At 33.4% G+C, this 14055-nt stretch overlaps 1 protein-coding gene across 1 annotated transcript; it reads left to right on the top strand.

Annotated features, from left to right (window-relative positions):
• Positions 1–601: 601 nt before the first annotated feature.
• LOC104600160 (protein DETOXIFICATION 20-like) lies at positions 602–12679 on the top strand. Its single transcript, XM_010263003.2, has 9 exons — positions 602–813; positions 4831–5102; positions 5272–5813; positions 8202–8288; positions 8377–8433; positions 9638–9876; positions 10113–10231; positions 10709–10795; positions 12446–12679. Exons 2-9 carry the CDS (start codon positions 4857–4859, stop codon positions 12533–12535), a joined length of 1467 nt encoding a protein of 488 aa, XP_010261305.1. The 5' UTR covers positions 602–813; positions 4831–4856; the 3' UTR covers positions 12536–12679.
• The last annotated feature ends 1376 nt before the right edge of the window (positions 12680–14055 follow it).

The following is a 14055-nucleotide window of genomic DNA, read 5'->3' as shown; positions in this document are numbered from 1 at the left end:
CCGGATCAGAATTTACTAGCCCAAAATACAGGGGGAATGCATTTGACCGTGAATTGATGCCAAATTCACGAACAGGATGTGGTCCATAGGGTGAGAGGGCTGGTGGGGCTGTACTCTTTCCAAATTGAATCTTAAATACAGAATTGACTTTTGCTAGATGGTACGACAGTACACAGTACGTACGGCTAAAGCATTAAAGACATGTTGTGGCCCAATAAGACAATATCAATAACAGTACGTCGGTCTGTCCTTTTGCTTCTCACAGTATCTTTAGCCAGATTTCCCATTTATTTCTCCGGTTTTTAACGGAGAAATATCGGGTGTTTCTTCTTATAATTTATTTTATTAATTTAAGTTTCATTTAAAAATAATAAAATAAAATAAATGGCTAAAACAAATTTATGTAACACTAATTAATAAAAATATAATTTAATTTATTTATAAATCAATAAAACTTTATCAATGTTAAAAACATTTTTATTAGTTTAAAATCCATTTAAATTTTATATGAAAACATTAAAATTAGTAAAATTTAATAAAATTTAAACATCTCCGAGCCCAACTAACGCTCATAAGTTAATGGTATCATGTTTCAACCAACGTTCTAGCTGACCTAGTCAACTATTCTCTTCTTTTCTCTCAAGCTAGCCAACTGGTATGCATATTAAACTTACATCTCTCTCTCGTATTCTAAAAGAATTCTCCAAGTGAAGGGTCGGGGACTATTGCAAGGCTAGTCAATTTAGTTTCTTCTGTTCTTTGGAATTCTCGAATTGAAGGGAGACTTTCTTCATAAGCAAAAAGGCTACGTTGGTGAGTGATCAGTATAACTCAAACTCTGGAAAACGGGATGGTCTAATTTTAATTTGATTATTATTATTATTATTATTATTATTATTATTATTATTATTATTATTATTATTATTATTATTATTATTATTATTATTATTATTATTATTATTATTTTCTTCTCTTTCTCTCCCTCTATCCTTAGTTTCTTCTGTTCTTTGCTGTATATACAATTCGGTATATACATTAATGCCCAGTTTTTGTACAAGGCAATTCATTTGCACTGCTGCTTATGAAAGTGCAAATTTGGATGTATTTTTGTTTCAATTCTCCCCTTATTTTGTTTATTTACATTGAAGATGAAGTAAAATAAAACCTGAAGCAAAAACTGGTGTGCATCAATTCATCTTCTATTTTCAAATTTTTGGGTACATTTTGATATATTCACCATCAATCCATCAACCTGAAGCAAAGATGAGTTTAGAAATTTCAGGGTATATTTTGAAATTTTAAAAGAAAATAAAGGATAAAAGAATTTTAGTTTTGCTTTAGGTTTGATATTTTATTTGTGTGAGAAATAAAATAGGAAGAAAATGATGTAGTCCCTACCTTTTATGAAAGAGAATGGAGGTAAGAGGATCATTTATTTGGAAGTAGACCTATTCATGGGCCGGGTCGGGTCGGGCTTTCACTATTAACAAATTTTTTTAAGGCTTGAGCCCGAGCCCGAGCCCGGCCCGGCCTGACCATCGGGCCTACAACTTGGGCCCGAGCCCGGCCCTTATAAAAAGCCCAAAGCCCAGGCCTGGGCCCGAGTCCAAAATTTAGCCCATGCGTTACTATTGCTGAAGTGGCTGAATATAGATAGATAGAGAGAGAGAGAGAGAGAGAAAGAAATTATAAAGAAAAAAATAAAAAATGTATATATAATATATATAGTTTATGTTTTATTAAAAAACTCTCTATAACTTGCAACTGGTTTACTTAATCAACCTTTCATTAAGAGTCGTTATGGGCCCATGGTTTTTAATTCTAAAATTATCCCTATCACTTCTTCAAACGGAGAACAAAATTGACCAAACAAAGTGCTTGCCCACATTTTGTTAGGGACAAGGATGATTTTTTTTTTTCAACTGATTTGAGGGTAAAAACTGTCATTTTCCACTTCCTTGTAAACAAAGTGCTTGCCCACATTTTGTTAGGGACAAGGATGATTTTTTTTCAACTGATTTGAGGGTAAAAACTGTCATTTTCCACTTCCATGTAATAAAAAGTTGTATAGGGGTGTTTTAATAAAACATGGGATAGGTTTTGATAAATCCATACAACTATAAGAAGTGTTTTAGTAAATGACCCAAATTCCATTTCTAATAATACAACCATAATAAAAAGACAACAAATAGTAAATCTATTTATATGTTCATAAAATAAATATTTTTAATCTTTTATATTATTAAGTACATAATTGATTCATGTGTTAGATGGTTTGGAACAATAAAAACCAGTCCCAACACAATAATCATAATTTGGACACAAAACTTGCAACAAGAATGCTATATTGGTGTAGTTCTTTCTGATAGACCAAACCCATTGACATCTATAACTTAGATGTATCACAGAGGGGTGATGGTTTGGCAGGAATAGGTAGGCTAGCCAGGGATCATTGTGGGAACCTAGTGGCTTTAAAGCTAATTCTATTGGATGTGCAAGTCAGTTATGGTTGAAATAATTGAGGGAGATTCAGAGCTTGTTATGGACAGCCTTTGGAAGTACAACCTTCCATGGAGTATCATGAGCCTAATCCAAGACTGTATAAGAATAGTCACGATGAGGAACTGGAAGCAACATATAATCAGGTGTACAGAGATTCTAACCAAGGTGAAGATTAGGTGCGAAGCACAGCAGTTTATAGTTTGGTGAAAAATTTGGAAAGCCTAAATTGGCTATCAGTCAGTCATTTGAAGGGTTATCCACTTCAATCTTTTTTGAATAACTCATCTAGATTGTTTTAAAGCAGCCTAACCTGCCTAGCTGAATCTTCCGCTTGGCCTTCCCAAACAGACCTTTCCAGATTTAGCCAATTAGGATGGATCTGAAATAACTTTTAGATATAACCAGAAGAGAGCCATGAGATGCACAGGCTGGTGTTAAAAGATGCACATATTTTATAGAGAAGTGATTATATTCAGTATCCAAGTAGAAAGGAAACTGAATTGGGTTGTGTTTGGTACCATTGTCTCTTCTACTTGTAAGGTTTGGTCAATACAAATTTTTGAGAATTTGTGGATACAAAAAAATCTCGACATTGGATTGGATGTTGACATTTATAGAAAAAACACCAAAATTAAGTTTACGTAACACAACCTTAGTTGGGGGTGAATTTAAATAGCCCCATATTTGATCTTCGTTTTTTACATTAAAATAAAAAACACAAATTTGAAGGGCTCTTACCATGTTGAAGACATCGTCTTACCATAGTCATTTTACACGCTGATTTCAGAATTTAGGGGTTTAGGGTTAAGAGCTTAGATTTTAGGGTTTAGGTTTTAAGAATTTAGGTTTGGGTTTAGGATTTAACAATTTAGGGTTTAGATCAAAAATCAAGAGGGGGTAGGAGCCATGTCCTCCAATGTGGTAGAAGCCAAGTACTGCCCCATAAGGGTGAGCAAAAAAAAATCAAAAAATCGATTAATCAAACCAGTCAGTTTGGTTTCAGTTCGATCTTTTAAGAAAACCGAAGGTATCGATATGGTTTCGGTTAACCAATATAAAAAAATGGTGATTAACTGAACCGACCAGTATATATATATATATATTCGGTTTGTTCTTTAAATAGCTAGGTTCCTACTTCAAGATCAGTGGTTTGTTCTGGGTTCTATGAAATTTCTTTACCACTCAAGCTACTTAATTGAAGGGTTGTTTGTCATTTACATGGTTTCAACTTGTTGGGAGAACGGTGGGGTTGGGACTGAGAGCAGTTTGGATGAGCTGGAAACAAATCATGCACACTGGGCCGGGCTACCTATCACGAGTGAAGACACCAATTTTCGCTACAGTCCCCATCTAGGCCCCATCTGTACTGAACCAAATTGAACCCTGAACATCCCAAATCATGGCAGCGTCGGCATGAATTTGACATTATTTGAAGTCCATTAATGAGCTCTCCCAAGGCCTTGATGAGCCATTCCACTCGTTCTCAAGATCAATTCTGCTGAGCGGAATAAGAGAGTAGTTCAGGGATTTAAAAACATTTAAACAAGCACATGATAGTCACGTGAGAATCTTCTCTAAGGTTTAGAGACAGATTACTAACAGTGGTGGCAAAGTGATGGAATCTAAAAGTTCAGGGGGTTTTTATTACAAAACAAAGTTGAGGGGTCTAAGTGTCTTTCAATTTTTCAAATAATAGGGGTATACCGTATACTGTGTCAAACAAACAAATAGGTGTTGTGCTTAAAATTTTTTCAATTTTAATCCTAGCTAAATGCCTTATTGTGCTTTAAATGACAAAATTAATGAAAATAGATGAAGTAAAACCCACATCTAGCTACCTTTAAGAATAAAACAACTCTAAAGAACCTTAGCTAAGCCTTCAAGGACACCATCATCATCATGTAAGCCATGTCCCAGCTATATATGAGGTTGGCTACATGAATCTCACTTCGTCATTCCATTCTATTTAATGTCATACTCATATCTATCATCAAATTTATCATCATTAACATCAACCATGTCTTATTCCAACTATATGCGGTCAATCCTATTTTGTCAATCCATTCTATTTAAAACCATATGGGTCAGGTACTTAAATAATTTCTTATCATTTCCACTGAAATCTTTTTTGATGTGCCCCCGGCTCTTCTAGTCCCTTCAACTTCTAACAAATCACTTCTTATGAGTATTCATATAGATATAGAGATCATTTTACAGTTATGCAACGAAACAAATCCCCTTAATTTCTAAGAATGGAGCTTCCACCGGATGGTTTCTAACACTTACTGCGTATCTATTTTGTTTAAAATCAATTCCTTGATGTTTCAGGAGCTTAAGAAAGACCATATAAAAATATGGAGAGTAGGACTGGAGAAAGGCTTCCCGAAGTAGAAAAGGAAGATAGAGGGAGTTTGAAAGAAAGGATTTGGATAGAATCGAAGAAGTTCTGGAGGGTTGCATTTCCTGCTATGGTAACAAGAGTAACATCTTATGGAATTTTGGTGGTGACACAATCATTTATGGGACATATTGGTCAAACCGAACTTGCTTCATATGCAGTGGTCCAAACTACTCTTATACGATTAGTAACTGGATTTCTGGTATGCTTTCTTTAATTTCCATCACATTCCTTTTGTTTTTGCTCTTCAACTGGCTTTGTTTGCAGCCAATCAGAACTTCTATTGTTCTCATTTGTACTAGTACAAATAAAATTACATTGCAAACTATCTCTTTCTTGATCGTTGGTTTGGTTCTATTTCCATTACACAGTTTGGAATGTCAAGTGCCCTTGAAACTTTATGTGGTCAAGCATTTGGAGCAAAGCATTACCACATGATGGGTATCTACTTACAGCGGTCATGGATTATTATGTTTATCACCACACTCATTTTGTGCCCTATTTTCGTCTTCACAACTCCTATTATGAGACTTCTACGTCAAGAGGAAAAGTTGTCACAAGAAGCAGGCAAATTTGCTCTATGGTTCCTTCCTATCATGTACTATTACCTCTTTACCATGTCAATACAAAAGTATTTACAAGCCCAATTCAGGAACAGTATAATTGGATGCCTATCTACTGCATCATTTGTAATTCACTTGATCGTGTCCTGGATTTTTGTGGACAAACTGAACTTGGGGGTGCTTGGAGCCATGGTTGCCTTGATCATCTCTTCTTGGTTTCTGGTTATTGGAGAATTAGTCTATATTTTTGGTGGTTGGTGCCCCCAAACATGGAAGGGATTCTCTAAACATGCATTTTCTGAACTTTGGCCAGTTGCCAAACTCTCTTTTTCATCTGGTGTGATGCTCTGGTAAGTTTTATCTCTAGCTAGTCCTCCCTTGATCAGAACTTATAACTACATAAAACAAAACATCATAAATGCTATACCATGCAACCTTGTAGTTCATGCATCCACCTTCATGATCACAGTAGATTTTTCTTTCTTTTCTTTTCTTTTCTTTTTTTTTTCTCTTTTGTCCAGACATGATCTGATTAAGGTCAAATTTTGGTTGGACCAAATTGGTTGGACCAAGTTGCTTAAACAAGACTATGTTGGTAAGGTCTAATATGATTAGAAGGAAATTTTTTATTATGGGGTATCAATATGTTGGAACGCATAGGTGCAAATGGATGCATTCCACTTTGGAAAGGGATAAATGAGAAAAAATTTACAAGGGATTTATATATAAAGATAGGCCCACAACCTTAATATGTTAAACTTTTGGGTTAAAGGTGGTGTTCTAGATAGTGAGAGTGTTTCCAAGCATTTTAAGATTAATGATGTTATTAAAGACATGGTTTAAGGATTTTTCCTAATGCTTAACTGATCGTGAAGATGGCTCATTTGAAAAAGTAATGCAAATGGGCTACACAGTGTAGCTTGGGACATGGTCAGAAGGAGAGTTGAAAACGTCCCCTGGTTTAAATTCACATGGTCAGGTTTGCCTTCAAAGGAGTCTAGATCACCTGCCAACAAAATACGTTCCAACACCCTCACAACATGATCCAACACTGTACATCTCATTCATGGCAGGTTTCACTTTTATGATGGGTCCCAATCTCAAGGTGAGGTGTGTGGTGTCAGCTCATGTTGGGAGGGTGTTGGAACATGTTTTGTTGGTAGGTGATCATGTGGAGATTCCTTCATAAATCTATAAAATATAAATGTGGGTGGTGCTATAAAAATGAAAGGAATTTATTTGGTTGGTAGGGATCTACCAACAAAACACTCCTAACATTCTCCCATTAAGTCAATCCAGTGCAGCCATACATTGGGAACATCTCCCTTGTCATTCATGGAGAGATGTGGACCAAACACTATAGGTGCACGTATTAATTCTTGGATTGTGGACCTTAATGTGTTGTTGATTTTTTCAAAATCCATGATCCTACTAATTGTTGAAGAATGTATATATGTTTTATTTATTTATTTATTTTGCTCCAAGGGACTACACATTGGGGTAGCAAGGGTGTTAACGGATTGAATTCAAATCAAATCAGGCAATACCCGAATTCGAATCCGATTAGAAAATTTGATATCCGATAGATATTAAAAATTAATATCGAATTCGATTAAATATTTGAATATTCAATTCAATTCGAATTCAACCAATTAATTATTTTAGGTAATTAATAAATATATAGAATAAATATTTATTTATATAAAGTATATAAATTATTCATATAATTTAATTATTATATATTATATAAAACATTTAAATATCTTATATATTATATATAAGAATTAAATAATCAATGAACTTCAGATATTTATTGAATCAAATCAGGTCATGTCCGAATTCGAATCCAATTAGTTAATCGATATGAATAAGATATACGAATTCAACCAATTAAATATTCAAATTCGATTCGGTTATACCAAATCTCAAATTTAAAATCGAATTTTCGAATACCATTGACACCCCTATGGATAGCCCATCCCCCAAACTCATAAACCCCTCCAACCCATGTGCAGGTGGGATTTAATCCCAAGTCAGCAGGAGACCTTACCAACCAGGTTGGCACCTTGCGCTAAAGAATATCTATATTGGACAATCTGACAATTCCCCTATAATAAAATAGAGAAAAGGCCCACTTGTCAAAGCACCCATGGGCCAAGATAACGGGACTGACCCAACCCATACATACATTAACATGGTGGACATTTTAAACAGTAAGAGCAACAGCATTCCTTGCAAAGTCTTCTACCTCGTTGCAAGAATAAAGTAATCTATCCAGTTTCTAAATGCTGTGGTAGTTCAATGGATCGGGCTCTGACTCGATGGACCTAAATTGATTGAGCTGGTTTTGGTTTCAGGATCGGTATCAGTGGGCTCGTTGTAGTTTCTAATCTACTGTTCCAATTAAATGTATAATTCATTATAATTGGATCCATCAGGTCATACCCGATTGTCGAATCAATCAATTCAGTTCCGGTTCCGGGTCTAAGATTATATATCGTATGGAGTTCATTGATAAGATTATAAGGACCGTCTCTCCATTTAGAATAAATTTTGAGGTTAAAAAACCGATGGTGTTCACTGCTCTTAGGTGGCTATCTATCCATCCACAGTTGGAGTTAAAAATAAGGGAGTGTTCAAATCTTATTTATGACAATGTCTTTTGTATTTAAATGGATGTGACAATTAACTGTTCACTTGGTAACTTAACAATCTTAAAATTTCTTCTCTTAAACTAGCGTAGAGATATGGTACACCGGAGTGCTTGTCTTGGTGGCTGGTTACATGAAAAATGCTGAAGTTGAAATATCTGCTTTCTCGATTTGGTAAGATTACTCTATTTGCTAAGAATCTTTCTTCTTCTCCTTCATTTGCTTAATTACTAAAAACTTGACTTAATGACTTGACTTGTAGCTTGAACATCAGTACTTGGGAGCTTATGATGTCCTATGGTTTCTATGCGGGAACTAGGTATGGATCATGGATTTCGCTTGTGTCTCAAAGCCAAATGTTCTTTTTTTTTCCCAAAATTACTATGGCCTGTTTCTTTGCAACGCAATTTCATTGTTACTGGTGCAAAAAGTTAGGGAATGCAAATGATTTGATTCAAATTCCTTATTTATTTTGTTTCAGCTCTTACCCTATTTTGTTTAAAGTAGTATAAATTATATAGCAGAATAAAGTAAAATCGAAGTTGAAAGTCGACCAGAATTTAGGGTCTGTGTGGTTCTTGGGAATAGAGGTCTAATATAAATGGTTCATTCCAATTTCAACTGTTTGATTGGCCAGAATCGGAATTTCATTTCCATTTTTGGTGGAATGGCATCCTCTCATTTGAGGGAATGACCATTCCCTCCCAATGCTTTTAACCCACTGTTGACTCAATCAATTGAACCGCTCGAACCATTATCTGGTCAAGATTTTGGGTCCGGTTTTAGTAAAATCTAGTAGATGGTTAAAAATCGTCTGATCCAACGATTGGACCTGGTAGCTCAGTCACGGATTGCACGTTAAATGTGTATGCAAACTTTGAGAGGCCATAATTTTGCACTCCAATGTTCAATTGAGGTGTTTTTTTTATATATATTTTGGGTAGCTTTTTGACATTTATGTGTCCCAAGGGACGTAGGCGCCTTGTCCTGCTATTTTTGTCAAAAAGACAACCCTTTTTTTGGTCTCAAATTACAATTTTAATTTTTTACAAATTAAAAATTAAAAACAGAACTAAAAAATATAAATTAAATATAAAATAATATATATATTACATGTATAATATAATTATGTATTATTTATTAATAAAATACATGTTTATAAATACATACATACATATATATATATATATATATATATGATTTATGTATTACTGATGTAGCACGGTCTGAACCGTCCGACCTGGATAGTCGAACAAATGACCAGTGACCTGGAGGCAAAAACGGTTCGATCAATTGTTCCCCCCCCCCCCCTCTCATCAAGAATAAGAATTCATTTTAGGTGATTCAAATTCCAATTTCAATTCCCATCTGAAGACCATTTTGATTCTGATTCCATTGAATTTTGATTCCGATTTCAATTATAAACCAAAGAGGCCCTTACATTATCCTTATTTGTTCTCCCATGCATTTGTATCAGTGCAAATGAATTGCATTATTACATCTATTTGTCCATTCTATTGCAGTGTACGCGTTGCAAATGAGTTGGGTAGAGGAGACTCAGAAGCGGTAAAGTTCGCTGTCAAAAACAGTGTAATTACTTCATTGTCCATTGGTACTATATTCTGGATTCTCGCTTTGGCCCTTGGTCATATCTTATCCTACGCATTTACAAGTAGTGTGGAGGTTGCGAAAGCCGTGTCAAGCCTTTCCCCCCTTTTGGCTTTCTCTATCTTGCTCAACAGCGTTCAACCAATATTATCAGGCAAGCATCTCATTTTCTTTATTTCCTATTTTGAAGGGTTACAAAGACTATGGTAGATTAAAAAGGGGACTTGGGTTGAAATAATAAAAAATAATTTAAGCACTCATAATTTAATACGAAAACAGGACTCATATATGGCCGACTCCATATAGTCGGAACAAGGTTTGGATGATAACGATGATTGATGAGATGATGAACGACACAAAACTGAAATATCTACTTCTTTCTGTGTACAGGAGTGGCTGTGGGTGCAGGTCGTCAAGCCATGGTAGCATATGTCAACATCATCTGCTACTATTTTGTTGGGATCCCTCTTGGGATTTTGCTGGCTTATATTGCTGGTCTCAAAGTTGAGGTAAGAATTAAGGTCCTATTTGATTCATGGGAATAGGGGTTTGGAGGTTTGGAATCGGAATCGGAATTGTCCATTCTAATTTCAACTGTTTGGTTGAATGGAATTGAAATCCCATTTGAAAGAACAGTCATTTCCTTCCCCTTTCTTAAAAACAAAATCCTATTCTAACTGATTCTAATTCCCATTTAAATTCAAGTTTAGACCAAATACCAAATAAATTATGGGAATAGACCATTCCCATTCCCATTCTGAATCCCATCGCAAACCGAATGGACTCTAAACCATTTACAATTCGATTGCCAAATAACAGTAATATGAAATTATGACTGCAGTGTGATGTCAACTTATCGATCGGTACCGTTGTTAGACTTGGACCGCACCAAATAGTCCAGTGACCGAAAACTCATTCCGCGTCGTGGTTAAATAAGAGTTTTTACAGTTTGAACAGACTATTAATTTATTGGCTTATTTACTCAGGGTATCTGGATTGGAATGGTATGCGGAATAGGAGTACAAACACTTGCGCTTATCTATATCACCTGGAAAACTAACTGGGATGATCAGGTAAGTAAACAAAATATTTCAACATTTAGGTCATGTATGGGAATACTTATGTTAAAAGTAAATGTTTATTGAATAAGTACTTAAAAATAAGCGTATATTTGCATAAGTACTTATTTATATTTGGCTTCCAACTTTTTCAAGTGTTTATTTTTTAAAATAATTATTTATTTTATATTAGGTGTTTGGTAGTATTTTTCTCTAATAAGCATTTGTGACTATTTTGTTCTTCATTTTTTTTTCAAATTTTATAAAAGCATTTTTATAAAAGTACTTTTGTAAAAGTATTTTTATGAAAATACTTTTATGAAAGCATTTTTATAAAAGTACTTTCACGAAAGCACTTTTACAAAAATACTTTTATAAAAACACTTTTACAAAAGTACTTTTATAAAAGCACTTCAATAAAAACACTTTTACGAAAGTACTTTTATAAAATTCAGCTAGGGATAGTTTTATAAGTGGTATTTTAAAATTCAACTAGGGATAATTTTGGAAGAAAAAAATTGAATAAGTGCTTATTGTATAAGCACTTAAAAAAAAAACTGCAAATTTGGGCTTAAAAAATTAGTCCTTATTTTTAAAATAATAACTTATTGCGGGCTTTTTCCCAAACACCAATAAGTGCTTAATGGTGTGATCTCGGCCCAAATATGCATTTATTTTTAAGCACTCCCAAAGTCCCAAACATGGCCATGGGAATAGTATGAATAAGAAAAGGAATTTGTCACTAATTTAAGGAAAGTCTACTAAAATTAAAATGCAATTGTTCATGTCAGCTTATACTCTCTCCTCCTCATATGCTTTCCAACCCTCTTGAAATTTTTTCTAAATTAAAAAAAAATGAACATAAGGCTATTTAAATTCACCAAACAACCATGCATCTAACTGTTGTAAAAGATGTTGATGTTCTATATGAGAGTGATTACATTCAGTTTCCCATAAAAAGGAAACTGAATTGGTTGTGGGTGAGTTACTGAGGCGTGAGCTTTAAGAACTGGACTCCAAATGGCGAAGAATCTCCACCTCATTCATATTCATATTGAAGGAGATGCACAGAAGATAACAAATATCCTGTTAGATGCCTCTCTAAACGGCCCTTGGCAACTTCACACAATTTACTGCTGATTGTAGAAATTTACTGCAAGATTTCCAAAGTGTTTTAATCTCCTTCACCCCTCGTTCAGGAAATAAGGTTGCCCATGAAATTGCAAAATTTGCTTGTCATATTAGTAGGATCACTACTTGGTCCTTGCCTCCTGATTTTCTTATTCCTATACCAGAAGATGACTTGTTGCCATGAATTTAGCCTAAGGGCTGCTTCAAAAAAATAGGTTGTGGGTGAGTTTAAATGGTCCCATATATGATTTTTTTTTTTTTTTACAGTTTCATAAGAAAAAACCGCAAATTTCTAAGAGGACTTGGGAGCAATAAGAGGATAGAGAATAAACTGACATGGACAACTGCATTTTAAGTATATAGATATATAGATGAGATATTTGCTTCACCAAGTTGGATTATGTCTTTTCATTCCCAACATAGGTTTACATTTGAGTCGTTATCAATTTTCATCATTTTCAATATCTTTAGTGTATTTATGTTTAAATTCCCATTGGTTCTTTTAGATGACTGGTATATGTTGCAAACTTATAGGTGAAAAAGGCATCCGAGCGTCTCAACCGATGGTTATGCGAACCTTCTCATGAGTCTAATGGGAATACACAAGCCCTACAGTCTTCGTGATTAAAGGAGATCGTTTGTTATTTAATTGATGAATAAATAATGAAATTCACTTATATAAAGTGAATCACCTTTTAAGGGATTAGTAAGTATGAACGTGATGATGATGATGATGGTAGAAATGATATATTCAAAATTATTTATAAATTTTATGTATTTTTTTGTTTTTTATTATTAATTAGATGCATATTGAAAAATCCAAATCTAATTACATAAACATCTCATCTAAATATGTGATTATCAAATTGAGTTGTGAAGTTTGAAATATTATTGACAGGCCTACCTACTTGGCTAGACTCTTCTTTTTGTAATGTTTATCTTTTTTTTCTTTAGTTTATTTATAAATATATATATATATATATATATATATATATATATATATATAAGAATTAAATAGAGTGACTAAACTCAAAAATGGGTATTTTAGTTAAAAGAAAGTTTTACAATTTTATTCATATTTTTAATAGTAACAAAGATATAGAATTATAGATGTGTTCAGTTTTTTCTATAGTTTTTTTTTGTTCTTTTGAGTGTAAAAGTAATTTTGATATGTCACACTTATTTTTTGTTTGATATGATAAATATATGATATTATACATGTTTCCGGGTGCTCTTTTTTTTGTAAAATTTATTTATTTTTATATTTTATTAATGTTATTATGTATTTATTTATGATTTTAAAGGTTAACACATTTAACACAAAAGTTGAACCATTTATTACTAATTTTTTATATTTCATTTTCACTATCAATAACAATATTTTCTTGTTTTATACACTTATTTTTAATTTGATTAATAAAAATATCATAAATCTGTCTATTTTTTTCTACACTTATGTAATATTCTATATTTATTTCTATTTTAAAAGTTTATTACCTAACTATGACTTCATAAGTTTATCAATTTGATTCGGATGGTTGAATTGCTTATCCATCATTTTGATAAATAATGGTTTTGTTTTTGAGTCATTTTTAAAACATATAGATTTATATTGTTAAAAATATTATATTAACACAAAGTTGATAGCAATGTCCCACCACTCTCTTTGCATCATTCACCAGACAATCGCTAGTTAAGTTGATTTTCTTCTCTCTCAACAATCCATCTATCCATCCCTGAATCCAAAATCTCCATAACTATAATCCCATCTACGACAATTCCCTCCAACTCAAAAGTTGCCATTCTTTTTCACCAATTCCAATTCAAAGATTAGCAACTAAAGCCATGTTTGGTTCAACTCTCATTCTTTCTCATTCTTACCCATTATGAAATTTTAAAATGGAAAAGAATGGATAAAAATAGGCAAAATGAGAAAATATTGCAATGAACCAAACACTTTTTTCCTAAAAATGAATTCTTTTGAGACTATGTTGCTCATTTTTATTCTTCAAAAAAAAAAAGAAATTGTGCCAGTATTTACAAACTACTATCCTAGGTCTCCAATAGTCAATGTTTACCAATTGGCATAGATGTTTTGTAAAAGTACTTTCACAAAAGTGCTTTTATAAAAGTACTTTTGTAAA

Source organism: Nelumbo nucifera, chromosome 5 (genome assembly GCF_055504915.1).
Source record: "Nelumbo nucifera cultivar China Antique chromosome 5, China Antique-T2T, whole genome shotgun sequence".
Lineage (NCBI taxonomy): Eukaryota > Viridiplantae > Streptophyta > Magnoliopsida > Proteales > Nelumbonaceae > Nelumbo > Nelumbo nucifera.
This window is presented reverse-complemented; position numbering and strand designations above follow the sequence as displayed.

Excerpts from the sequence above, each read along its gene's own strand:
- LOC104600160 (XM_010263003.2), top strand. The coding sequence starts at position 4,857 with ATGGAGAGTAGGACTGGAGAAAGGCTTCCCGAAGTAGAAAAGGAAGAT. Across the intron at positions 8,434-9,637 it reads GGTTTCTATGCGGGAACTAG|TGTACGCGTTGCAAATGAGT; the intron begins GTATGGATCATG and ends ATTCTATTGCAG. Across the intron at positions 10,796-12,445 it reads AAACTAACTGGGATGATCAG|GTGAAAAAGGCATCCGAGCG; the intron begins GTAAGTAAACAA and ends GCAAACTTATAG.